The sequence below is a fragment of the Topomyia yanbarensis genome, chromosome 3, assembly GCF_030247195.1.
Source record: "Topomyia yanbarensis strain Yona2022 chromosome 3, ASM3024719v1, whole genome shotgun sequence".
Lineage (NCBI taxonomy): Eukaryota > Metazoa > Arthropoda > Insecta > Diptera > Culicidae > Topomyia > Topomyia yanbarensis.
The window spans coordinates 386,377,233-386,403,193 of record NC_080672.1 but is presented as its reverse complement, the minus strand read 5'-3'; the positions used below and the strand labels follow the sequence as shown (position 1 = coordinate 386,403,193).

General features: G+C 39.3%; 1 protein-coding gene across 1 annotated transcript; it reads right to left on the bottom strand.

The window, feature by feature from the left end:
• Nucleotides 1-15,604: 15,604 nt before the first annotated feature.
• LOC131692377 (ceramide-1-phosphate transfer protein) lies at nt 15,605-21,844 on the bottom strand. The gene is made up of 3 exons (XM_058979385.1): nt 21,590-21,844; nt 21,293-21,507; nt 15,605-18,911 (listed from the first exon to the last, which is right to left on the bottom strand). The coding sequence occupies exons 1-3, from the start codon at nt 21,703-21,705 to the stop codon at nt 18,613-18,615; spliced, it is 630 nt and encodes a 209-aa protein (XP_058835368.1). The 5' UTR covers nt 21,706-21,844; the 3' UTR covers nt 15,605-18,612.
• Between the last annotated feature and the right edge of the window lie 4,117 nt (nt 21,845-25,961).

Here is a 25,961-nt window from a genome sequence, read left to right as displayed (position 1 = left end):
GCCTCCGACCACAACTCATATCGGCCGATTGCAATGCTGTCCTGTATTCGGAAGTGTTCGAGAAAATGATCTTGTTTCGCCTCGACAATTGGGTTGAAGCAAATGGCTTACTGTCAGATACACAATTTGGCTTCCGCAAAGGCAAAGGGACGAACGATTGCCTTGCGTTGCTTTCTACAGAAATCCAAATGGCCTATGCTAACAAAGAGCAGATGGCATCAGTCTTCTTGGATATTAAGGGGGCTTTTGACTCAGTTTCTATCAACATTCTGTCAGAGAAGCTGCACCAGCATGGTCTTTCGCCAATTTTAAATAACTTTTTGCTAAACCTGTTGTCTGAAAAGCACATGCACTTTTCGCATGGCGATTTAACAACATCGCGATTTAGCTACATGGGTCTTCCCCAGGGCTCATGTCTAAGCCCCCTGCTCTACAATTTCTACGTGAATGACATTGACGATTGTCTTGCCAATTCATGCACGCTAAGGCAACTTGCAGACGACGGGGTGGTCTCTGTTACAGGGCCCAAAGCTGCCGACTTGCAAGGACCATTACAAAATACGTTGGACAATTTGTCTGCTTGGGCTCTTCAGCTGGGTATTGAGTTCTCCACGGAGAAAACTGAGTTGGTTGTTTTTTCTAGGAAGCGTGAGCCGGCGCAACTCCAGCTTCTATTAATGGGTGCAACGATCAACCAGGTTTTCACATTTAAATATCTCGGGGTCTGGTTCGACTCTAAAGGTACCTGGTGATGTCACATTAGGTATCTGAAACAGAAATGCCAACAAAGGATCAATTTTCTCCGAACAATAACTGGAACATGGTGGGGTGCTCACCCAGGAGACCTGATCAGGTTGTACCAAACAACGATATTGTCGGTGATGGAGTACGGGTGTTTCTGTTTCCGCTCCGCTGCGAACATACACTTCATCAAACTGGAGAGAATCCAGTATCGTTGCTTGCGCATTGCCTTGGGTTGCATGCACTCGACCCATACGATGAGTCTCGAAGTGCTGGCGGGCGTTCTTCCGCTAAAAAATCGATTTTGGGAACTCTCATATCGATTGCTCATCCGATGCGACATTCTGAACCCGTTGGTGATTGAAAACTTCGAGAGGCTCGTCGAGCTTAATTCTCGAACCCGATTTATGGCCTTGTACTTCGACTACATGGCACAGAGCATTAATCCTTCTTCATATACTCCCAGCCGTGTTCGTTTCCTAGATACTTCTGATTCTACTGTATTCTTCGACACATCCATGAAGGAAGAGATTCGTGGAATCCCGGACCATATACGCCCGCAAGTGATCCCCAATATATTTTATAATAAATTCCGAGAAGTCGACTGTGACAAAATGTTCTACACTGACGGATCAAATCTCGATGGGTCCACTGGCTTCGGTATCTTCAACAATACTATCACCGCTTCATTCAAGCTCAATGATCCCGCTTCAGTTTACGTCGCAGAGTTAGCTGCAATTCAGTACACCCTTGGGATCATCGACACTCTGCCCACAGATCACTACTTCATCATTTCGGACAGCCTCAGCTCCATCGAGGCTCTTCGTGCGATGAAGCCCAAAAAGCAATTCCCATATTTCCTGGGGAAGATACGGGAGTCCTTGTGTACGTTATCTGAAAAATCTTATCAAATTACCTTTGTTTGGGTCCCCTCTCATTGCTCTATCCCGGGCAATGAAAAGGCCGACTCATTAGCAAAGGTGGGCGCATCAAATGGTGACATATACGAAAGACCAATCTGCTTCAACGAATTTTTTAGTATTTGTCGTCAGAGGACACTCAACAGTTGGCAAACCTCGTGGAGCAATGGTGAACTTGGACGATGGCTACATTCCATTATCCCAAAGGTATCAACGAAGCCTTGGTTCAGGGGGATGGATGTGGGTCGGGATTTTATTCGTGTAATGTCCCGACTTATGTCCAACCACTACACCTTGGATGCGCATCTGCGGCGTATTGGGCTTGCGGAGAGTAGTCTGTGCGCTTGTGACGAGGGCTATCACGACATCGAGCACGTTGTCTGGGTATGCGCCGGGTACTTGGACGCCAGGTCTCAGTTAAAGGATTCCCTTCGGGCCCGAGGTAGACCACCCAATGTCCCAGTCCGAGATATACTGGCAAATCGTGATTTCTCCTATATGTCCCTTATTTATACTTTCATAAAAACGACAAATATCCCAATTTAGCCCCTCTCTTTTTATTCCTCGTTTTAGAAGCTTTCTCTTGCCTTGTGGGACCGATCAGCTCCAGTCTGCAACTATGTAACCGCCGTCGCACTTACCACTACGGAAACTGAAGCGAGAGCGACTCAAGGTCCGATGACTTTTGAAGGATTCCCCGCGGGTCCGAAGAATACCATCCGCCAATCCGACCTACTAGACTGAGGCGGTAATCTTTCGCTGATCTCCCGTTTGAGCGAAAGTTGCAAGTTTTGCTCTTCTCTCCCGGTCACCATCTACGCTTTCTCTCCCCTGTCCTTGATGCAACTGCTTCTACAGCCCCCCTCTGAATATCTTGACCAAGCATAAGTCTCCGCTAAAAAAGTTCAAATTTGTATTCTGTATTCCTAGTTTTAAGATAGTTGTAATTTTACCTCTTTGTTAAAACTATTGTCCCCCATCTTGTAAATAGAATTGTATCCCTAGTCTTAAAACACCTGCGAATTTTCTCATAAATATTTGTTCCCCCTTTTGTGTACCAAACTATATTGTTAGTTTTAAGATAACTGTAAATATTTCCTAAAAATTATTACTATTGAATTCCTTGTTTTAAAATTTTTTCATAAAAAAAATCTTTCGCCCCCTCTCTTGTATATAGAATCTTATTTCTAGTCTTAAGATAGCTGTAAAATTTTTCTTTTTTAAAAAAATATTTCAACCTCCTAGTTTTAAAATATACAAAATGTAAAAACAAAAGAATTTGGCACCGCCAAGCTAACGCATTTGTGCCTATCAAATAAACGAAATGAATAAAAAAAATATAAGGGTACCGACTCAGGATATTGAAATTCCGTTACACGACACCGAGAGTCTGAAGGCTAAAGAGGAGAATAACACTATATATCCATCTTTGCCTACGGCTCCAAGGCAAGATATTCTTGACTACATCAGGAAGTAACACGTAAGGCATGGAATATTTACAATCAATTATATCATGGTTGTCACTAACCACAATTATCGTGACGATACATCTCATAATCAGAATTGTTTTAAAAAAAAACTAAAGCAGAACGATTATATAACTTGCCTGACCCAGTCCCCCGGTTCGACAATACGAAGACAAAAAAAACCAACAGCACATGCTAGTCATAGTGCATTTCAGTGCAGATGATTCACCCACCAAGCCAACACGATCGGATTAGACTAACTCCCGCACTCTGACTCTCTCTCTCTCTCTCTCTCTCTCTCTCTCTCTCTCTCTCTCTCTCTCTCTCTCTCTCTCTCTCTCTCTCTATCTTCCATTTCTGCTTGAGCCAACAGCGATGAGCACTAACCACGTCTCCCCACACATATCGAACATACATTAGGAATAAACGCAACTAGCCAATAAGAAAATAGTAACGCCGTTACTAATTAGCGTAAGTTAAGCACACATGTATTAGGGAATATAAATAAGTGATTTGAAAAATAAAAATCAAGTTGACATTCAGCATTCAAACATCCAAGTTATTTTCATACCGATCCAAGTTATTTTCATGGCGACCGCAACGGCAGTGAACTTGCCGAGTTTTAAATGGCAACGGCAGTGAATCTGACCGAGAAAAAAATATTAAGTGAAAAAAAATGCAACGGCAGTGAACAGAGAATAAAGATTAACATACAATTTTCTGGAAAAAAAAAGTATTACAATGGGCTGGTTTAGCAGTGATGAGATCATCACATCAACAGCTACCAGCAGTGTCAGTGAAAACACCTTGGCAGCAGGTGCACTATGCCTGATCGCAGTAACCATGGTTGCGTATTTCTTGCTAAAAATGTGCAACAAATACACTAAGGACATGGTTGGCAAGGCCACCGAAAAGGAGATCAAACTCCAGAAAATTAATATAGTGTAAAAAGACCTTTATAAACTATTCACAAACAATCAAAAGTGAAGTGAAAGTGAAAGATTAGCAAAAAAACATTCACAAATAGTAGGGAACAGTGGTAGATTTTCTACAAAAATTCTAAGAAAAAATGCCAGCATCACCAAGAGTAATCCCGAGAGCAACATGGAAGACATCCCGCTGGAGACATGGGACCATATTGACGAGTTCCTGGAGTACATAAAAAGACAAGGTAAAAGTGCATTCCTAAACCATAAGTGAAAAGTGAAAAAAAATGTAATAATGCAAAGGGTCTTATGCAGCAAATTGTCAATAAAAAACGAAACATCAAAAAATCCTGAAAATAAATTTTTTCTGTGCCTAGGTTTGGAAGTAGTCAGGGGTAATTACGCGTAACAGACGTGTGACGTGCAGAATGGATATAGTCAATAAACCTAAGAAACTGTGTTAACTCATTCGATTGATAAACTACTACTCCTGTCATATAAAATCAGTGGCCACCGTCGGCCGCGTCTGTACAAATTAATTTTCGAAAAAGCACTTAAGATATAAGACGAGAGGACCACAAATTTGTAAGCCGTGATATCCCCTATTTGTCCCTTATAACTTTGTGCCACAGTACGAGCAATCACTTATCTCCTGCGAAGAACACTCCAAACATGCCGAGTGCCGATGCTGATCTGAATCAACAACGGACATGGTACACAGTAAAAATACAACAAATTTATAAGATTTTCAGATGCAGGTCACAAAAGACCGTGATCAGAAAGCGGGTGTTTTATAAACTAACTATAAAAGACGAAGGTTGAGGTATGGAAACAAAATCGAAAACGAGGAATGGCATCTTTTTGGGTCAAGACCCAAAGGTCTCAATAATGCTGACACGACAAAAACGTGTCCTGCTCATATTTCAACTCTTAGTTCCCAAGCGCATTCACATTCACTGTCCAACTAACAAAGGGTGTACGTCGCTTCGATGACATTCCGGTTACATTCTAGTTAAATTACTGTAGAAGAGTTAAAACGCCACATGGTGACCAAGTGACAGTGATACTGACTTAAGATGGGCCTATTCAACTCAAAAAAAAACTGTGAATACTTGTGATCACCAAACACAGGTGATCAACCAATTAGAAAACCATACCGATACACTCAAATGACACGTAACTTCGTAAGTCGTGATATCCTCTATATGTCCCTTATAACTTTGTACCACAGTACGAGCAATCACTTATCTCCTGCGAATAACACTCGAAACATGCCGATGCCGATCTTAATCAACAACAGATTGTGTACCAACACGGTAAAAATAAAACAAATTTATAAGAATTTCAGATGCAGGTCACAGAAGACTGTTTTTAGAAAGCGGGTGTTTTATAAATCAGAAACAAAAGACAATTGTTGAGTTTTAAAATAAAAACCAGAAAACGAAGACTGCAATCGTTTCGTAACTTCGTAAGTCGTGATATCCCCTATATGTCCCTTATAACTTTGTACTACACTACGAGCAATCACTTATCTCCTGCGAAGAACACTTGAAACAAGCCGAATGCCAATGCTGATCGATATCAACCACGGATACGGTACACAGTAAAAAGACAACAGTTTTAAAAGAATTTTAGATGCAGGTCATAGAAAACTGTGTTCAGAAAGTGGGTGTTTTATAAACCAGACACAAAAGACGAAGGCTGAGTTATTAAACCAAAATCAAAAAACAGTGACTGCAGCCGTTTCGTAACTTCGTAAGTCGTGATATCCTCTATATGTCCCTTATAACTTCGTACCACAGTACGAGCAATCACTTATCTCCTGCGAAGAACACTTGAAACATGCCGAATGCCGATTCTGATCTGAATCAACAAAGGACACGGTAAAAATACAATTTTAAAAGAATTTCCGATTCAGGTCACAGAAGACTGTGTTCCGAAAGCGCTTGTTTTATAAAACAAAAACAAAACACAAAGGCTGTGCTGTAACACTAAAATCAGAAAACGAAGACAGCAGTCGTGAACAGTCCCACAATTGTAGATGATTAAATCGTATAATTTATAAGAAACAACCCACAGTTCTGATCACTTACATTTCAAAGTTGATCCAAAAGAATTTACTGCTAGGGAACATTTGCAGACGCTGCACATCATCTGGTATCGCCGTGCGTGACCACGATGTAAACAAAAATACGTATGTCAAACTGGTCATTGTCAACTAAAATAGAATTGCACCGTGATCAGCTTCCACAGTGTAGAACATTAACCTCTGAATCTTCAGTGCTTTGTAGTGTAAGTTTTCAATAGTTGTAACCCACCGGCCCCCACTTCATCTGGTGACAGCGGTAGAAGTACCGCTACATAGTGTAAGTCACAATAGTGGGCGGAAACGCCAAATCTGACCAAAGAAGAAAGGAAGCTGTGGTTTTTTTGCAGATCCCCGATCTGGCTGTTAAAATCGAACATCTCTCGGAAGACACACAGAAACAGTTGGAAGCGGCGAAGAAGGTACAAGTGGTAAGTACCTAAGCCATATCTGTGTGATTGTTCCACACTTGTGGTTATCATAGCGAAGAAAATCCTCCACCTCTGTGTGATCGTTGTACAAGTGTAGATATTATGTCAAAGAAAAAAATCTTCCAACTCTAAGTGATTGTTGTGGTTTTCATGTGGAAAAGGCATAAGTCGTGATATCCTCTATATGTCCCTTATAACTTTGTACTAAAATACTAGCAACTTATCTCCTGCGAAGAACTTTGAAAACAGGCCGAATGCCGATGCTGATCGAAATCAACCACGGACACGACACACAGTAAAAAGACACCAATTTTAAAAGAATTTTTCGATGCAGGTCATAGAAAACTGTGTTCAGAAAGCGGGTGTTTTATAAACCAGAAACAAAAGCCGAAGGTTGTGTCGAGCGCAGCGCTAGCCTCGCGGTATGTTAATTGCACCAATCAAAGTTGGTACTGAACGTCTTAGTCCACCAACCCATAAAGTGCTCAAGGGAGCATTATGTTGAGTCGAATTTCTACCAAGAAACGCATCATGATAGCCGTAATCACGCATCGTTCCTCGCGTCTCAAGATGCATAATAATGCACTTATGTTAATGATGGCCTAAACACCAAAGGGCCGAGGCATCGGGTAAACTGGTGAAGATTACAATAAGTGATTAGCTTGGCAATGACCATGAAAAAGGTGAAGGTACGACAATAGATAACCGTCGAAAGTGACGACAGCAATAATCATAAATAATCGTCAAAAAGGACGACCGCAACAAAGGGTGCGACAATAAGACAATTGTACATACCTACAGCTGCGCATGCGAAGGGTGACCAAAGAAAACAAAGATGATCTAGCGGCGGTCATAAAATAAAGTCGGTCTAAACAATGTAATGTATTCAGTTTGTTGATGAGTCAAGTTTTAATTGCATGCGCCGGAAACAACGGCGACTGAATAAATTATGGTTTACCCGAGCTAGAAGAATTAGAAACTTGAATTGTTATCCGCCATCAAACGATCTAGCGTAGGGGTCCTAATTATCTGCCGTACCGAATGAACGGCGAAAGAGAATTAAACACATTATAGGAGTGAGCGAGAAGGGTGGATAGCTAGGACCAAACCATAGATGAAATTTTATGTTAAGAATTTGTATATATAGCTTTAGGATTCTAAAATAAAGTCAGTCTTTTTTATGAACACCAAGCGTTCGTGTTGATTTTTTTTTTTGCGTAAGTGGTGTAGTGATTCCATAAGGGCTGAACCAGTACCAAGACGTCACACCGGAGCAGAGAAGTATCCTCATTACAAAAAAAAAATATTTTCTTTCTCTTTCCCTATTCAGGTACAACCCGCTAGAGAACCGTAGCTATCATAAGTCGTACTTCCGGCTTATGAATCTACTCGTTTACTCTCCGGGTGAAAGAAACTCTAAAAACAAATAATTATTTTTTTCCAACAATTTAAGGAAGCAAGTGCGAAGCTCGGTAACACGTCGTTGCTAAGCTAGAACCAAGTCGGTTCTAAATCCCAACGACAGGTTGAGTTATAAAACCAAAATCAGAAAACGAAGACCACAGTCGTTTCTCAACTTCGTAAGTCGTGATATCCTCTATATGTCCCTTATAACTTTGTACCACAGTACGAGCAATCACTTATCTCCTGCGAAGAACAGTCGAAACAGGCCGAATGCCGATGATGAAAATTAAAAACGATAAGTTAGTTTTAAAGTCTAGCTTTAACTTTGAACAGACATTAAAGTCATTAATGTTTTAAGCCTCACAGTAGAGACATCTTCGTACTTAACGAAATGATGACAGTCAAAATGCTTTCATGGCGACCGTGACAAAGTGAAGTTAAAGTAAAACTTATAAATGTTTAAGAAAACAAACAAATTTGGTGCAAAAACTACAAAATACAGTGACAAGAAAAACTATGAGATAAGCGTGGTGAAAATGGTGCTATGAAGTAAACACATAACGGCACGAAAAAAGATTACAAGGGCAACCAAAATGTCTAATCGCGTACAACTATAATTCGCATAAAACAAAAACTACAAATACTAGAGTGAGATAATGGGAAAAAACAAACTCCAAAAACGTGGACAATAATGGTGATCCCCACGTTAATAAAGTTAATCGATTGGAGTCACACTCGGCAGACCATCAGGATCACGAAGTTAAACTGTGGGTGATCATTGTCTTACTAGCAATATTGTTACTAAAGTGACGCGCGTTGAACTCAGCCAGGCTGCAATAAATCAAGTTTAAATACACAGTGAAAAATTAAAAACAAAACGAAACAAAAAAACAGACTAAAATGCGCGAAGCTATGAAGACAAAAATAGCGCACAGAAGAAGCGACTATAAGTGTGATAAATGAAAACGGAAATCGTAGATCCAAAAACCACAAAGTACAGTCAAATTTTGTTTAGGAAGACTTACACAATGAATTTTGGTGAGTCAAATTTTGTTAAAAAATACATACGGACGACTAATTCATTGTGTAAATTCTTAATAGTGCAGCGCCAGAATCATCCCTAGAAAATTGCAAAGTGATGCAACACGGAAGTAGGTTACTTCACCAGCCTTATAGCCTTAAGCTTAGCTGATATTCTGATGCAATCGCGCTTTCCAAGCCATATATGCTTACGGAAGCGAGTAAACGCTTTGTTTAATTAAACATAAATTGTTGTCGTTAGCCACAGCGGCGACGCTGTTGTAGAAAATAAAGGCTTCCGCGTATGAATCATAATGAACTACTGATTCATCCACCGGGGTCTTTACTCTCGCGAGCGAAGAAAAAATGTTTTGTTTAGGTCTGGGACTCTCGGAGAAAAGTCTACACAGACGAAATGATAAGTCTTTTGGGTCAAATTGTAATGAAACAGTGTGATCCGCGCACGGCGCGAGAGTTAGTTTGTTTAGTAGATACCACCTATCGAAGACTGTAAAAAAATCGTAAATTCGTAAGTCGTGATATATGTCCCTTTGCAGCGCCCATAGTTTTCGGCCAGCATCAACCCTGGCAAATTCCACGTGATGCAACGCGGAAGTAGGTTACTTCATCAGCTATAGCCTTAAGCTAAGCTGATATTCTGATGCAATCGCGCTTTCCAAGCCATATGCTTACGAAACCGCGATAAACGTTTGGTTTAATTAAACATAAATTGTTGTCGTTAGCCACAGCGGCGACGCCGTGGTAGAAAACAAAGGCTTCCGCGTATGAATCATAATGAACTACTGATTCATTCGCCGGGGACTTTACTCTCGCGAGCGAGGAAATAATGTTTTGTTTAGGTCTGAGACTCTCTCAGAGAGAAGTCTACACAGACGAAATGATAAAAGTCTTTTGCGTCAGATTGGAAAAGGTCAGTCGTAATAAGTTAATTAGCGCTCGCACACCTAGCAGGTGCCGCGTGAGGTGTAAGTAAGTCGGTAGAACAAATATTCTTAAAATCAGAGGCGGTAATGCATAGTGCTCGAAAAACTGCTCGAAATTGTCAAGAATATTTAATTTTATCAATATATTTTATTTTATCAAAAAATCGGTAATGAATCAAGTGAAAGGTGAAAGAAACTCTAAAAACAAATAATTCTTTTTTTCTAACAATTTAAGGAAGCAAGTGCGAAGCTCGGTAACACGTCGTTGCTAAGCTAGAACCAAGTCGGTTCTAAATCCCAACGACAGGTTGAGTTATAAAACCAAAATCAGAAAACGAAGACCACAGTCGTTTCTCAACTTCGTAAGTCGTGATATCCTCTATATGTCCCTTATAACTTTGTACCACAGTACGAGCAATTACTTATCTCCTGCGAAGAACAGTCGAAACAGGCCGAATGCCGATGATGAAAATTAAAAACGATAAGTTAGTTTTAAAGTCTAGCTTTAACTTTGAACAGACATTAAAGTCATTAATGTTTTAAGCCTCAAAGTAGAGACATCTTCGTACTTAACGAAATGATGACAGTCAAAATGCTTTCATGGCGACCGTGACAAAGTGAAGTTAAAGTAAAACTTATAAATGTTTAAGAAAACAAACAAATTTGGTGCAAAAACTAGAAAATACAGCGACAAAAAAAACTATGAGCTAAGCGTGGTGAAAATAGTGCTATGAACTAAACACATAACGGCACGAAAAAAGATTAAAAGGGCAACCAAAATGTCTAATCGCGTACAACTATAATTCGCGTAAAACAAAAACTACAAATACTAGAGTGAGATAATGGGAAAAAACAAACTCCAAAAACGTGGACAATAATGGTGATCCCCACGTTAATAAAGTTAATCGATTGGAGTCACACTCGGCAGACCATCAGGATCACGAAGTTAAACTGTGGGTGATCATTGTCTTACTAGCAATATTGTTACTAAAGTGACGCGCGTTGAACTCAGCCAGGCTGCAATAAATCAAGTTTAAATACGCAGTGAAAAATTAAAAACAAAAAGAAACAAAAAACAAACAGACTAAAAATGCGCGAAGCGGATACTATGAAGACAAAAATAGCGCACAGAAGAAGCGACTATAAGTGTGATAAATGAAAACGGAAATCGTAGATCCAAAAACCACAAAGTCAAATTTTGTTTAGGAAGACTTACACAATGAATTTTGGTGAGTCAAATTTTGTTAAAAATTACATACGGACTGCTAATTCATTGTGTAAATTCTTAATAGTGCAGCGCCCACAGTTTGGCCAGAGTCATCCCTAGAAAATTGAAGTGATGCAACACGGAAGTAGGTTACTTCACCAGCCTTATAGCCTTAAGCTTAGCTCTCTCAGAGAGAAGTCTACACAGACGAAATGATAAAAGTCTTTTGCGTCAGATTGGAAGAGGTCAGTCGTAATAAGTTAATTAGCGCTCGCACACCTAGCAGGTGCCGCGTGAGGTGTAAGTAAGTCGGTAGAACAAATATTCTAAAAATCAGAGGCGGTAATGCATAGTGCTCGAAAAACTGCTCGAAATTGTCAAGAATATTTAATTTTATCAATATATTTTATTTTATCAAAAAATCGGTAATGAATCAAGTGGCCAGTTTAGTAGTGACGTACAGATACAGGGTCCAGCAAGTGAAGTGGCTCAATATATTAAAATTAAATACATTAAATGATTATTCATTTCTAACTCAATCCATTTTACTCAGAAATAGTCCAATTTTCATATTTCAAAGACCAAATTCCAAGAATCTGAGGCGGTAGTGCATCTGGTGACAGCGGTGGGATGTTTCACTGTTTCGCTGTAGGGCACACACAAACTGTAACTGATTAATTTTCTTATGGCCTTGAGAGAATTTTTCTAAGTGTGGTTTAAATTAAGTATTCATTAAACCGGCAATTTTATTGTGTGAAGAATCCATTCCGTGTGGAAACTGATTAATTTTCTTACAGATGAGTCTGGTATATTTTTCGATTCCACGCCGTCAGCTGTGTGTACCTGTCGCTAGGTGTATCGATACACCCTTCATAGCCAGTCTCATGTGGTATGGACATATGCCATTCGTACCGCCAATGAGCCCGTTACCCCGCGTCTATTGTGAGGCCGGGTTTTTATGGCTTTTGTTCGCCCAACGCCACTTGTGGACCGGCTTCCGGCCCCTGGTGCGTGAGTTGTGGGCTTGGCTAACCCGCCGCGCCTTGGTGACGTCCACGCCCGGGTCATTTCTGACTGGTGCGAATATAAACGAAACATGAAGACAGTATACCACTAGGAGGGTGCAGGACCAGAGGAGGTGCCCCGAGATCAAAGTCCCGAAAACCATTATCGACCCGAGAGGAAGCAGCCAGGCAGCACACTGGTGAAAACACCGGTATAAGCATTGGACGAGCCGCGAGAAGGACAGCAGTGGTGCACACTAGGACCATCGTAAGGTTAGAATGTTAAAAGAAAAAAAATGAAAAGTCTATGACAAGAAAACTGTAAATATTCTCCTTTTTTTGCTAATAGTGATAAGAAACATAATTTTGTAATGGCAATCTTAGGAGGTAGGACACAAAAGACTTTTGACACAAATTTTTCATATAACCAGCGCAATCGTCTTGATGGTGCGTCTCTCCGAGGCAACATCAAGCTCAGTAAGTAAGGGGGCATGCAGCGCCCATAGTTTTCGGCCAGCATCAACCCTGGAAAATTCCACGTGATGCAACGCGGAAGTAGGTTACTTCATCAGCTATAGCCTTAAGCTAAGCTGATATTCTGATGCAATCGCGCTTTCCAAGCCATATGCTTACGAAACCGCGATAAACGTTTTGTTTAATTAAACATAAATTGTTGTCGTTAGCCACAGCGGCGACGCCGTTGTAGAAAACAAAGGCTTCCGCGTATGAATCATAATGAACTATTGATTTATTCGCCGGGGACTTTACTCTCGCGAGCGAGGAAATAATGTTTTGTTTAGGTCTGAGACTCTCTCAGAGAGAAGTCTACACAGACGAAATGATAAAAGTCTTTTGCGTCAGATTGGAAGAGGGCAGTCGTAATAAGTCAGTTAGGGCAAATATAGTGGTCACGGTACTCATAATTCGGAATTGAAGAATATTGTAACAAGTGGGCATTTAAAGTAAAGTAAAGTGATTATAATAAAACTGTGTTGAAAAAGGTAACTCTGAAGGATTATTCCTTGTTCATTGTATTACAGTAAGGTGCCGTCTGTATTCTTACCGTATTACGAGTTGCGATCTGTTTGTTACTTGTTTAATTGTTTTCAAGTTGTTTGCTTGAAGAACCTAATGTGTATCCCCTTGGCATTGCTGCAGGTTGAGAGGTTAACTGTATTAAATGTCTCGTAATAACGTAATCTTTGAAATATCTGCGATACTCGTGCTTCAGTGTCCCGTAGGCATTTGTTGGCCCCCCCCCCTCCCTCGCTATTGCTCGGTTATTTCGTTCGAGCGTGCTCGCCAATGCGACGTGTACAGCGACGATGAGTGATAGGTGTTGCCTTGAGATTCGAACTAGTATGGGAATGGGTTCGTTCCCTTAATTGTATGCGCGAGTACTGAGGCTTCTGCAGTGTGGCTTGGCGATTCCTCGGTTATTTTGTGTTTTGTGTTCAAGCTAGTGTCTAGTGCCCTTTCGTGATATCCTCTATATGTCCTTTATAACTTAGTACTACACTACCAGCAATCACTTATCTCCTGCGAAGAACACTTGAAACAGGCCGATGCCGATCTTAATCAACAACAGACATGGTACACAGTAAAAATAAAACAAATTTATAAGAATTTCAGATGCAGGTCACAGAAGACTGTGTTCAGAAAGCGGGTGTTTTTATAAACCAAAAACAAAAGACAAAGGCTGAGTTATAAAAGCAAAATCAGAAAATGAAGACTGAAGTCTTTTCGTAACTTCGTAAGTCGTGATATCCCCTATATGTCCCTTATAACTTTGTACTACACTACGAGCAATCACTTATCTCCTGCGAAGAACACTTGAAACAAGCCGAATGCCAATGCTGATCGATATCGACCACGGATACGGTACACAGTAAAAAGACAGCAATTTTGAAAGAATTTTTCGATGCAGGTTGTGTTCAGAAAGCGTGTGTTTTATAAACCAGAAACAAAAGACAAAGGCTGATTTATAAAACCAAAATCAGAAAAACGAAGACTACAGCACAATTTTAAAAGAATTTCAGATGCAGGTAATGGAAAACTGTGTTCATAAAGTGGGTGTTTTATAGACCAGACACAAAAGACGAAGGCTGAGTTATTAAACCAAGATCAGAAAACAAGACTGCTGCCGTTTCGTAACTTCATAAGTCGTGATATCCTCTATATGTCCCTTATAACTTTGTACCACAGTACGAGCAATCACTTATCTCCTGCGAAGAACACTTGAAACTGGCTGGAGAACACTCATACACAATAGTAGCAGTGCCTTAATTTTTCAAAATTGAGGAACTGCATATTCAATCGACAAACATAGGATTCGGCCGCGATAACTTTGTAAACCGTCAACAAAACCACTAGAGTCAGCATAAACCGATCAGTGTAAACATCCGCCAGTGTTGCGATAAAATGTATGCGCACCGCCGGATAGCAATTAATCCTACAAAGTATCATCCACGCAGCAGCATGTGGCCGTTCGGTGACAGTGTAACTGTATAAAATCAGCTAAGTTCCCACAACGTGGCATCATATTCTATTGACGGGGCATTCATCGTCGTAGCAATCATCATCGTCATCGGCTGGAGGTGTAATGAAAAAGGCCCAGCGCATAAAACAAGCTGCTGGAGTCAACACTCAGGCATGGAAAAAATCATTGCACGAAACGATCAATTTCATGCTCCTACTGTGAAACCCGACCGGTAACCCTCCTTCTTGTGTAGAGTTAGGGTGCTTACAGAGTGGCGGCGAGAAGCTGAGCTGGGGCTGGAACAGACATTAGAGTGCGAGATGCGAGAAACCTGCTTACTGCAAACCAAAGGATGTCAGAGTGAAAGCGGAGCGGATCGGCGCCGACTGCCTGCTTTTACTCTGACAGGCTCCATTTGATATGCTGCGAGCAGGTTTCTCGCATCTCGCATCATACTGTCAGTACAAGCGCCTGCTCATGATTGAAAGCAGAAAGGATCGTTCTTTCTTTCACAGATTCATTTCAAAACATTCACCAGATCGTTCTAATAAAAAAAAACTTGTCGTTCTTGTTTATAGACCTGTGAAATTTTCACTTGGTGATCTCTAATTGTCAAGTAAGTAGCTTGCGATGTGCTTGTGAAAAAACAAACAATTTTTAGAATGAAACGACGCTGTACCCAAAAAAAGATTCTGTTGCAAGTCATTCAGGAGGAGCGCGGAAAATTCCACTGCAAAGCAGATGAGAATTGCTAATGAAAGCAAGTACCGCTGATACTCGAAATTTTCAAAAGCTCTTAAGATTTTAAAAATGAATAAATCAGATTATGTCAAGCCACCAAGGATGACACATTCAAAATGTTATATAAGTGATGATTTCCAAAATCCAAAATAACTTTGTACTACACTACGAGCAATCACTTATCTCCTGCGAAGAACACTCGAAACAGGTCGATGCTGATTTGAATCAACAACGGATACGGTACACAGTAAAAATACAACAATTTGAAACGAATTTCAGATTCGGATCACAGAAGACCGTGTTCGAAAAGCGGATGTGTTAAAAAACCAGAAACAAAAGACGAAGATTGAGTTATAAAACTAAAATCAGAAAACAAAGACTGCAGTCGTTTCGTAAGTCGTGATATCCTCTATATGTCCCTTATAAATTTGTACTACAGTACGAGCAATCACTTATCTCCTGCGAAGAACACTCGCAACAAACCGAATGCCGATGCTGATCGAAATCAACCACGGACACGGTGCACAGTAAAAAGACAGCAATTTTAAAAGAATTTTTCGATGCAGGTCATAGAAAAATGTGTTCAGAAAGCGTGTGTTTTATAAACCAGAAACAAAAGACAAAGGCTGATTTATAAAACCAAAATCAGAAAACGAAGACTACAGCCGTTTCTCAACTTCGTAAGTCGTGATATCCTCTATATGTCCCTTATAAATTTGTACCGCAGTACAAGCAATCACTTATCTCCCGCGAAAAACACTCGAAACATGCCGAATGCTGATGCTGATCGAAATCAACAACGGACACAGAAAGAACTACACAAATTGCTAGAGAACTGAGGCATGAGTTAATGCACGACTTATTTCATCGGACCGAGTCGTGAGTAAAGTGAAAAAAGTGTGCGTGATGAAATGAAAAATCACAGAACTTTTTACGCACTCTTCTACTTCGCATCAGCAGCCACACGGAGAGGACTTCCAAGTAGACAACAACGTCAGAAAGGATAACGTTGCCTTGCAGAGAAAGAGCGTTTCACCATTGACGCCGACGTGGACACTCCGAAAAAGGATTAGTGCCTACAAAATCGAGACAACCGTCAGAGGCTACCGAATAGAATATTGTATGTAATATGTGCAACATTATTTGAAAATGCCAACTTTGAGACTTTGAGGACAGGAGGAAGTTAATGCACAATTTATTTCATCGGAATATTGTACCCACTGAAGAGAAACACCTCAGTCAGTCAGTCAGTCGGAGTTGGAACTTTGAGCAAGTGTAGTGTGTACGTCAATAGTTTTTTTTAAATTATGTAGATCACTAATTTACGAGAAAAAACTATGCTTTGTTCCAGTATTCGCTTTTTGCTTTCAATTGCTCCAAAATAACTAGGAACAATAAATCTTGCTCGTTATAACTCCGGTTCGCTATCACAAGAAGAAAACCGAGCAGAAACGAATACAACAAGGATTTTCCCCGGAATACTTCTAGTTTATCCTGGATCTGGAACAAACCTAGTATCACTTAAAAGCAAAAATTGGAGCAGCGATTTTGAAAGTCCGTTTTGCCTTTATAAAAAAATCTATGATCTATATTCACAAAACAAAGAAATTTTAAAAATAGCTTTGCATTCGAATATTTCAAACGTTCTTTAAATACAAAATAGTCAGACTTCGATATTTTACAGAATCGGTATTGAGTATTTAATATTTATAACCTGTATTCTGTAGATCTACATTTGCTTCTAAAAATCTGTACAAATGGCAACCCTGCATCAGGGGTGAATGAGCTAACTTTGGTGACAGCCCAACACACATGTGTTAGTAATTTTAACAGCCGTAAAAATCAGATGAAATAAAAATGGTCAAACATCACAGCTGCCTGCTAGTAAGCAGCCATCGGAGCATCTCACAAATACTTGGCCAAAATATCAACATCCATTTCAACGAACGGAATCATGTACCAAGCTATGTCTGATAAGCGATTTTCAAGTAGATAAAGAACTCGAAATTAGTTTTTCAGCTACAGTTAGCCAATTTGTTTGACAGTTCTCTACCGACCAGCGAGTATTGATTCTACTGATAAAAAGCACCAAAAGCTTTTATGGTTGGCTTTCAAAAAGCTAGATAGAAGAACAGCTGCCGTGAAATCAAATGAATGCACTAGGACTAAATTGCTTCCAATGATAACGTTCAAAGCAACAACTAAATACTGGAACAAACTCGTCATTCTGTTTCGACGTCGGTTTTTTGGACCATGCTTAACGGAAAACGAATTGAAAATTAATGATTGAAACGATGAGAAATGAATGCGGCAAGAAAATCAACCAAGAGAAAGACTCCAACAAGAAGTCCTCAAATTCTACTGGAGAAGGTTCCATCTGCCGCCTTAAGGTTGCACAGAGAATGCGCAAAATTCGCAAAATTTTTCCACACCGTATGTCGGATCTTCATAAAAATCAATCAGCGTATGTAGAATGTTGTTACAGTACTGCTGATTGATTTTTATGAAGATCTGACATACGGAGTGGAGGGAAACTGCTTTTTTCATTTGCGAATTTTGCGCATTCTCTGTGCAACCTTAACTACGGGTTGTACAATACCGTTATGCCTTTAAAGCATCACCATCTGCGGATCAAGGTTACATAAACTGCATCGAAAGGAAACCACTCGTTGGGACTTTACATGAAAACAACCGAAGAAATTCGAGGACCAAGAATATTGTAGAGAATATATAAACTAGTTTAAATAAGTTGCTCGAATGTCGGCAGACTGCATCGCATTAAAGAAAATTCAAAATCGAAAATGCCGCTTCGGAAAAAACGCCGCCGTTTTATGATCTCGTTACTTCGCTATATGTTACATTCCGCACTTATTTCGTAACGTACCAGGATTGCAAATCGTAGTGCACGATTATGAGCCATAGAATTACAGATTGAGCAATATCGAATAACTTTAAGCTACTCTCATTTGACCTCCTAAGAAGAAACCGTTAAACAACATAACAATTGAGCCTCAACTTTTAGGATTCCCAATCCATTTTTTCGCTACCTTAAATAAATATAAAATTAACAAAAAACAATTCATCTAAAACAATAAAAATCTGCTAAAAATACTTTCGCTATCACAATATATATATGCCTAAACCGAACCTTAGCTAAACCCTCTGGAATCGATCAATGGTCCAACGGCGCGTTGTTTCCCTTTCCCCCCGCCCACCCCGGGGTTGTTGTCACCGTTCTCGTTTTTATGGTAACCCATGCATGTCGAACTGTGTGTACAGTTCCTGGGTCCGATCGTATACCTTCCGGCCGACGGATAACATCTCCGGTAGCAGCGAAATAGCTACACTCGCATCCAGACATACCTTTTCCAGCAGCTGATCGCGCGTGGGCAGTGCGTACATCGCCACAACGGCACCTTTTCGGATAAGCCACGGATGGTACTGGGCCAGCGTTTCGTTGTACGCCGTCTGGCAGATGGTGTTCGTTTTGGCGTCGCCTTCGCTCAGCTCGCCCAGTCGTTTCAGGAAGACGTAGATGAAATCTGTGCGAAAAAGGTAAACTTTTAGTGGGGGGGGGGTTCGTTGGTTTAGTAATTGTAATTGGCTAGTATCAACTAAACCCTGGCAGTTTAAGCTATCGTCGACAAACACTCAAATGAAATAAAAGGATCATGAGAAAGCGAAACATTAGCATTACATTCTAATACGAAGCGGAATGTCTGTAAGACATTCTGCCCTTAAATACATTGTTTGTCTATTTACTCGGAGAGATGGAAGTTGACTCGAATTTCGTCGATCTTTGACCTATCTCTATATTGTTTGTTTATTTGGAACTTTAATCTTCAAGGTCATTCGTCCGTAGCTCTATAATGTGTTTATTTGTGTCGAAATGTCTTTATTTGTAAGCTCAATTCAGATAAGCACTTTCGAAAAGATCCCACAAACCCTGAAAGAGAAGACCATCACTGCTTCTCTCCGACACGCCACCGAAAAACTACCTAAAATTGAGTACTTTTAGCGGCCCTTATACGTACAATATTTTTGTCAATACACAGTATTGACGATATTGCTTCAATACGTCAATCCCATTTGAAATGCACATCGTCAATACTTCCATTACACGTACAATACTTTTGTCAATACTCTCTAGTATTGACAAAAATATTGAACGTGTAAGGGCCGCTTTTGACTCAATAGCGGCCCTTACACGTTCAATATTTTCGTCAATACCAGTATTGACGATATTGTTACAATATTTCAGTCCCGTTTGAAATCCACATCGTCAATATTTTTTTTTCCATTACACGTACAATACTTTTGTCAATACACTCAAGTATTGTCAAAAATATTGAACGTGTAAGGCCCGCTAATCTCGTGGTATCGTGCAGGAAGGTAAAATTAGGTAAACCGTGTTGAAGGTAGTTTCCATTTAACTACGACAAAAATCATAACTCAACCTTGAGTTTAATTTACTTAAATTTAAGTTTAATTTATCTAATTTTGAGTATACCCCAAACAACTTAAAAGTACCTTACTGCACGGAAGACCTCGACTGAGTCGAATCTCGTTTTGTTTTTGACATTAATAAATGCGAAAGCGACGCACAGCTCAAAAGTACCTAAATTTAAAACTTATTCTGTAGGTTATGTTATGGTTGCGTGTACAGTACGCAAAATCTCAGTCTGTCTCATTCTCATTGATTAGTGGTTGCACTGAAAATTGCTTGCAGCCATATTTAATACAACTTTCAGATGCGCGCAGCGAGATTTTATTATAAAATTTATAATAAACGACAATACAAACTGGTAGGACATTCAATAAAATTAATCCTTTATGAAATGTCTGAGGTAGTTTATTACCCAGTTAAATCAGGCACAAAATAAGCAGATAAACGATTCCGAATCGAAGTAGATTTTCATTTATGCGCGAATTCCGGCGGAAACCATTCAGAATTTCAAAATATTTTCTAGAAAACTTCAACCGGGGTTCAAAGAACTTTCGGTGAGCGTCTACACGAATTGAACGCTTGATAGTATGCATTGGAAAAAAAATGCGTTCAACTTTGTTACCGGTTTATCCATATAAAGCATTTAATGCTAATAAATTTTATTAAACTCTAAAAGAAGAAAATCAGTCGATTTATTAGATTATCAGGATTCAAATTATCCCGCTCGGCCAATTGTTTTTCCACCAACTATTTTGCATAATTTGAATCCTGATAATCCAATAAATCGACTGATTTTCTTCTTTTAGAGTTTAATGAATGCTTTATAAGGATAAATCAGCGGCAAAGCTGTACACAATTTTTCCTACGCATACTACCAAGGGGTCAATTCTTACACATGCTCAAAGAAAATAACTTGAGCCTTAACCAAAAAGAAAATATTTAAAAGCAACACATAAGCGGCCCTTACACGTTCAATATTTTTGTCAATACACAGTATTGACGATATTGCTTCAATACGTCAATCCCATTTGAAATGCACATCGTCAATACGTCAATACTTCCATTACACGTACAATGCTTTTGTCAATACTCTCTAGTATTGACAAAAATATTGAACGTGTAAGGGCCGCTATACACAAATACCCATTCATACCAATTTCAGAAATTAAGAAGGTAGTGGTCAAAGCCCATATAAACGATTTTGAGTAGTGGTAAAGCTTTAAAAACTTTACCACTACCGCTATCACATCTTCACACATACATTCACAAAACTCCATTGCTGTCTAGCCTAATCTGTCAATTCTCGCCTTCTCGAACCCCTACCGAGCCGTTACCATGTCACAGCAATCATACGAAACCATCGCCATTTTGCTCGGATAAGATAAAACGAAAATAGCATCAAGCATCAACCATAAATCATAGCTTCAAACTTTGTCCGCGATTAGTCTTCAAATGGTAAAGAAAATGCACCCTCACCTAAACCTCGATGAAGCCGTAGGAGCGTCCGACAACCGGACACGTAATCTTTTTTCTCCAACAGATTGGCATCCCGTTCGTACTCCATCATTTTTCGAATGCTCTCGAATTTTTCGGCATTTTCCTTCTGCAGCCGAAGTTTCTGCAGAATTTCCACCTTCTCCTTGACATCACTGCTGACGAAACCGAAAATCGTCCCCATCAGGGAGAAAAATCTGCAAAAATCGGAATTGATTTTTCCTTGAATTAAATTACCTACTCAAACGCCGGTCTGGCATTAATGGAGCGTGTACGTACTTGTACAGTTCCTTGAAGGCCTCCAAGTAAGCGTCAATGGATACGTCCTCCTCTCCGACTAGGCACTGCTGAAAACTTTGGTGCACTTTTTGCAGGTCGAACTTTTCGTTGGACATTTTGAAAAAGCAATTTTTCGTAGTCTATAAATGAATGCTTGTAACTGTTGCCGTTGCACGGAACGGAACAATTGGAATTGACTACGAACTATGAATGGAGAATGAGAACAGGCCTAACTTGAATGCACAAGCACTGTACTACTACTACAAACAGTCCAGTTGATCGACTTGAATCGAACCTATTGAAGTACAGTTGGTGATTGAGCATTTTGGTTCGAAACGGGGGGTGCGCTACCAATAATTACAATATGGCAGAAACAAGCATAAAATATCTAAAATATTATAAAATGTATGTATAACATGTGTGTTTTGAAAAGTGTGCTAATTTGCACGGCAAAAAAAAAACTAATGATTTGATTTATTTATCCAAAAATTGATTCGGGTAAGAAAAAATGAAAAATTCGCGTACGAAAAAATTAAAAAATAATATTTACTTTAAAGTAAAATCCAAATCTCAATTGGTGCACCCCTCCTTTCTGATACTGATACTGCTTCAGCTTTCAAGCTTTTCTTTTTCTTTATTTCGAGAATGAATGAGACTACTGTCAGTGGCAAACCCATGTGGTGGACCTGTTCAAGAAACAAACGGAAATAAACAAAAGGCTTTTTTGATTGGGTGGTTTATATTGAACTATCTAAGCAGACGTCGGAGCACAGATGGCGAAAAGGTTAATCATTTGGCATGCTATACGCGTAGTTCCGACGAATTTTCGTTTCATAAAAACGATTCAGGTTAGAAGGAATAACCACAGATAACAGACGTTTAGGCACGATTCAAAATGTGTGTGCTGAAATTCTAAATAAATTGGACGTCTAAAACTAGTTTGACAAACGTTTGTAGATGGCGCAGTGATCGATGCAATGCAGTTGGAGTGCAGCTGTTAAACACGTGTAGCTAGCCCCGCGAGTATCGTTTGTTGCATGGAGCTGCCACCAAACGCTAGTAGCGCTAGCTACGTTTCATATATTTAAGATCTGTTCACATGAACAGCACAATATCGTTTGAAAGTGGCATTGAAATTAATTTACATATGAAAAATCATGCTTTTTTGCCATCCCCTATTCTCCATAAAACTCGAACGCTTTTACCACCTAAAAACCAGTTCAATACATCAAAATAAAGTTTGTTTGCAATCAACAAGTTTCAAGACGAGTTAACAACTCATAATAATGTAAAAGTTGCTTAAAGCGCATTCGCTGTCATTTTTGGCAACTAGCCAAGCCAAGAAACCAGCTTATGTTGGCTTCACTGATTTTTCAAAGAAACGTAAAACATTCACCCCTTGCGTGCAGCAAACAGTTGCGTAAATGTCAATAACGAAACATCGATTTCAAACGTTTATCAATTTGAAAGTTTACACAGGTGGATAGAATTTTACAATAGCATTTACCCTACAAACAATCATAAAACCATAAATATTATAGTTATTACTGTTTCAATGTTGGTCGATGCCAAGTTCTCACAGTAGATTTACAATAAAATTTCATGTAAAAATAAATTTCACTGCTCAGCAAAAAACTGATACAGTGCATTCACATTAAATTTTACTGTTTTCGAGAAAAAAATGTATGGAGAAAAATTAAATTTTTTAATGTTAAGATACATAACCACCCCCCCCCCCTTTTTCACTGCAAAATTCTATTTTACATTGAAATTTACTGTAAAAACGTTAAAGTTGATTGTTTTTGTATTGTAGCATAACACTAAAACTTACTGTAAATTATTGTAAAATTACTGTACTGTCACAGTGAAATTCATGGTTTTGTTACTGTACATTTCTATTCGGGAGTATTGACGATACTGCGATACATCAATCCCATTTGAAATGCCCATCGTCAACCAATTTTTTTCCATTATACGTTCAGTACCTCTGACAATACTCTCTAGTATTGATAAAAATACTAAACATGTAAGGGCCGCTTATGAAATAATATGAATGCCCGCGCACGGCATCGAAACAGATCGGACAGGTGCAAATAGTACCCAATAAATATTCCTCACTCTCAAACACGCCCCACAGAGGGCGCAAAAATATAGTTTCACCGATCGAGCTAAGAAATTGCACAGTTGTTCTAGGACCCAAATGGTATCTAAAAAGTTGCTCGGAGCTGGAATATAATTTTTGTCCCACCCTACTGGACAATCACTGTGTGTATGTCACATTTCGTATACACATATGTCCGCACCCACCGCAACTGTGTTGGAGTCTTAGGCGTCAAATAAGTCAATGCACAAAATTTGAAGTAGAAGAAGAGGGAGGCAGACAAAAAAATATACAATCGTTGCCCAAAAAGCTCTCCGTGCAAGTGTGCAATAAATATCATGTACATATTTTAGACACTTGCATCGACTGAGCCGAGGGGTGGATCGATAACATCCTCTAGCCGGTCCAACAATTCATGTGAACGCAAATCGCATATAAATGTCAATTTGAGGTATAATAATGAATGTACTTATCCTTTCGTTGCTCCTGCATGTAGTCGGTTGTCACCGCTGAGAAGATATTTCGATATATTCTAGACAATACCGAAATATCTGGGAACTCCGAAACTAGCACCTCCACAACAAAAAACCCGTTCTGGTACCCCCAGCGCTAGAACTCTTTCCCAGCTCCCACACATTCTTGCACTACCGAAAACCCGTTTTTGCGCACTATTCGGAAATTCTTCAGCCGTACTCCACTTCCAAAAACATTGTACAACAACTTTACGCTCAAAAACCACTCCAGAACCTATATTTTTTCGACAAATAAAAATAGAAACGAAAAAGGCTGTTTAATATTTTTTTAGCGGTAGTTGCTAAATTAGTGAGAGTTGGACTAGTTTGTAGTGGAAAGCTGTGCCTGTGTTTCAACTATATTTGCTTCGATTGTGTCAGCGGGATTTCATGAGTCACGATAGGATTACTAAAGACACCGTCCTATCCAGCACAGAAATACATGTTTCATTAAAAATATAAATTCAATCAGCTGAATATGGAATTCCAAACAGAACACGGCGTTTCATCTTTATTCAAATCCAATTAGTGATATCGTGGCAATGCAGATTAAAAATGTTTGATCAGTGGCCCCCCATTAAAATCCTTATGGTTAAATAGCTTAAAGACGTGTTCAAGATATCCAATCTATATATAGGATGTTTTTGCTATAGGGGTGCTTGAATATTTGTATTTTTAATTGGGGCTGTAATCTTCCCATTTAGTTGTAGGATCGTAGGACGTACTGGTGAACATGGTTTAAAAGTTGAGCGAGGGTGAAGAAATTGGCCCTTAGTCTACACTCAAAAAAAAGTAAACGTTATGCCTATTGATTTTACACATAGATTTTTGCAATTAACGGAGGCATATAGACACTATTTGCTGGCACATAAACCTTATGTGTGTATTTACAAGAAATATTAATCTTACATTCACATTTCATAACTATTAGGCACATAAAACCCCGTTCTATAACAATATGCACATATAACTTATGTGTGTGCATACATAGTTTATACAGTTGACACATAGAAGGTATGTGTGCGCGTGATAACAATAGCATTTCTTCTTCATATGAATTTTAAGCGGTTTGGAGTTAATAGAATTAACGTTTGGATTTTTTTCAGTGTACTAATGCGAAATATGATTGCGAAGATATACCCACGATTTTTGTTATACCTACTCTTAATTTTTTTCTGCCGGATCTCAGCATTTTTATAACTTTTACCGAAATTTAAACAACCGATCACTCGCCAAATTTATTTTCGTTCAGATTTCAGTAAAAGTTACAATTGCTGAAACTCAGGAAATATTTCGCTGAAAATCAGCAAACAAATAACACTTTTCCGAGATATCAGTATAAACATGTACTGATTACTCGACTGTGCGGGAAATTTTAGAGCTCAGCCAAGTGTGTACTATTCGTTGTCACCATTCTCGTTGCTGGGTTACCAAGGAATCGATAGAGGTTTCGAGGCCATTCTAGAAACATCTCCTCTTTGAATATAAACTATTTTAGATGATTATAAACAAATACAAAATACAAATACAAGGGAATGTAAAAAGATATAAACCCAAGGCTTATAAGAGTGTCACGTCCTAGGGGCAGATTACTTCTGATGCATTTTTAATAATCAGCGATATTAAATGCATTTCTTTCCATCAAAATAGAAATTCATAATGTATTTCGTGTTGCGTGCAATGTGTTTTGCACTGCATATAAGACGTCAAACCGCTACAAAACAACTAGCCCTACAAAAATGGAAATTAAGTGCATTTT

Bases quoted from the DNA above. Each gene is read 5' to 3' on its own strand.
- LOC131692377 (XM_058979385.1), bottom strand. From the start codon at position 21,705: ATGTCCAACGAAAAGTTCGACCTGCAAAAAGTGCACCAAAGTTTTCAG. The intron at 21,508-21,589 runs GTACGTACACGC...CGATTTTTGCAG, and splicing joins GCCTTCAAGGAACTGTACAA to ATTTTTCTCCCTGATGGGGA. The intron at 18,912-21,292 runs GTGAGGGTGCAT...TTTTTCGCACAG, and splicing joins ACGGCTTCATCGAGGTTTAG to ATTTCATCTACGTCTTCCTG.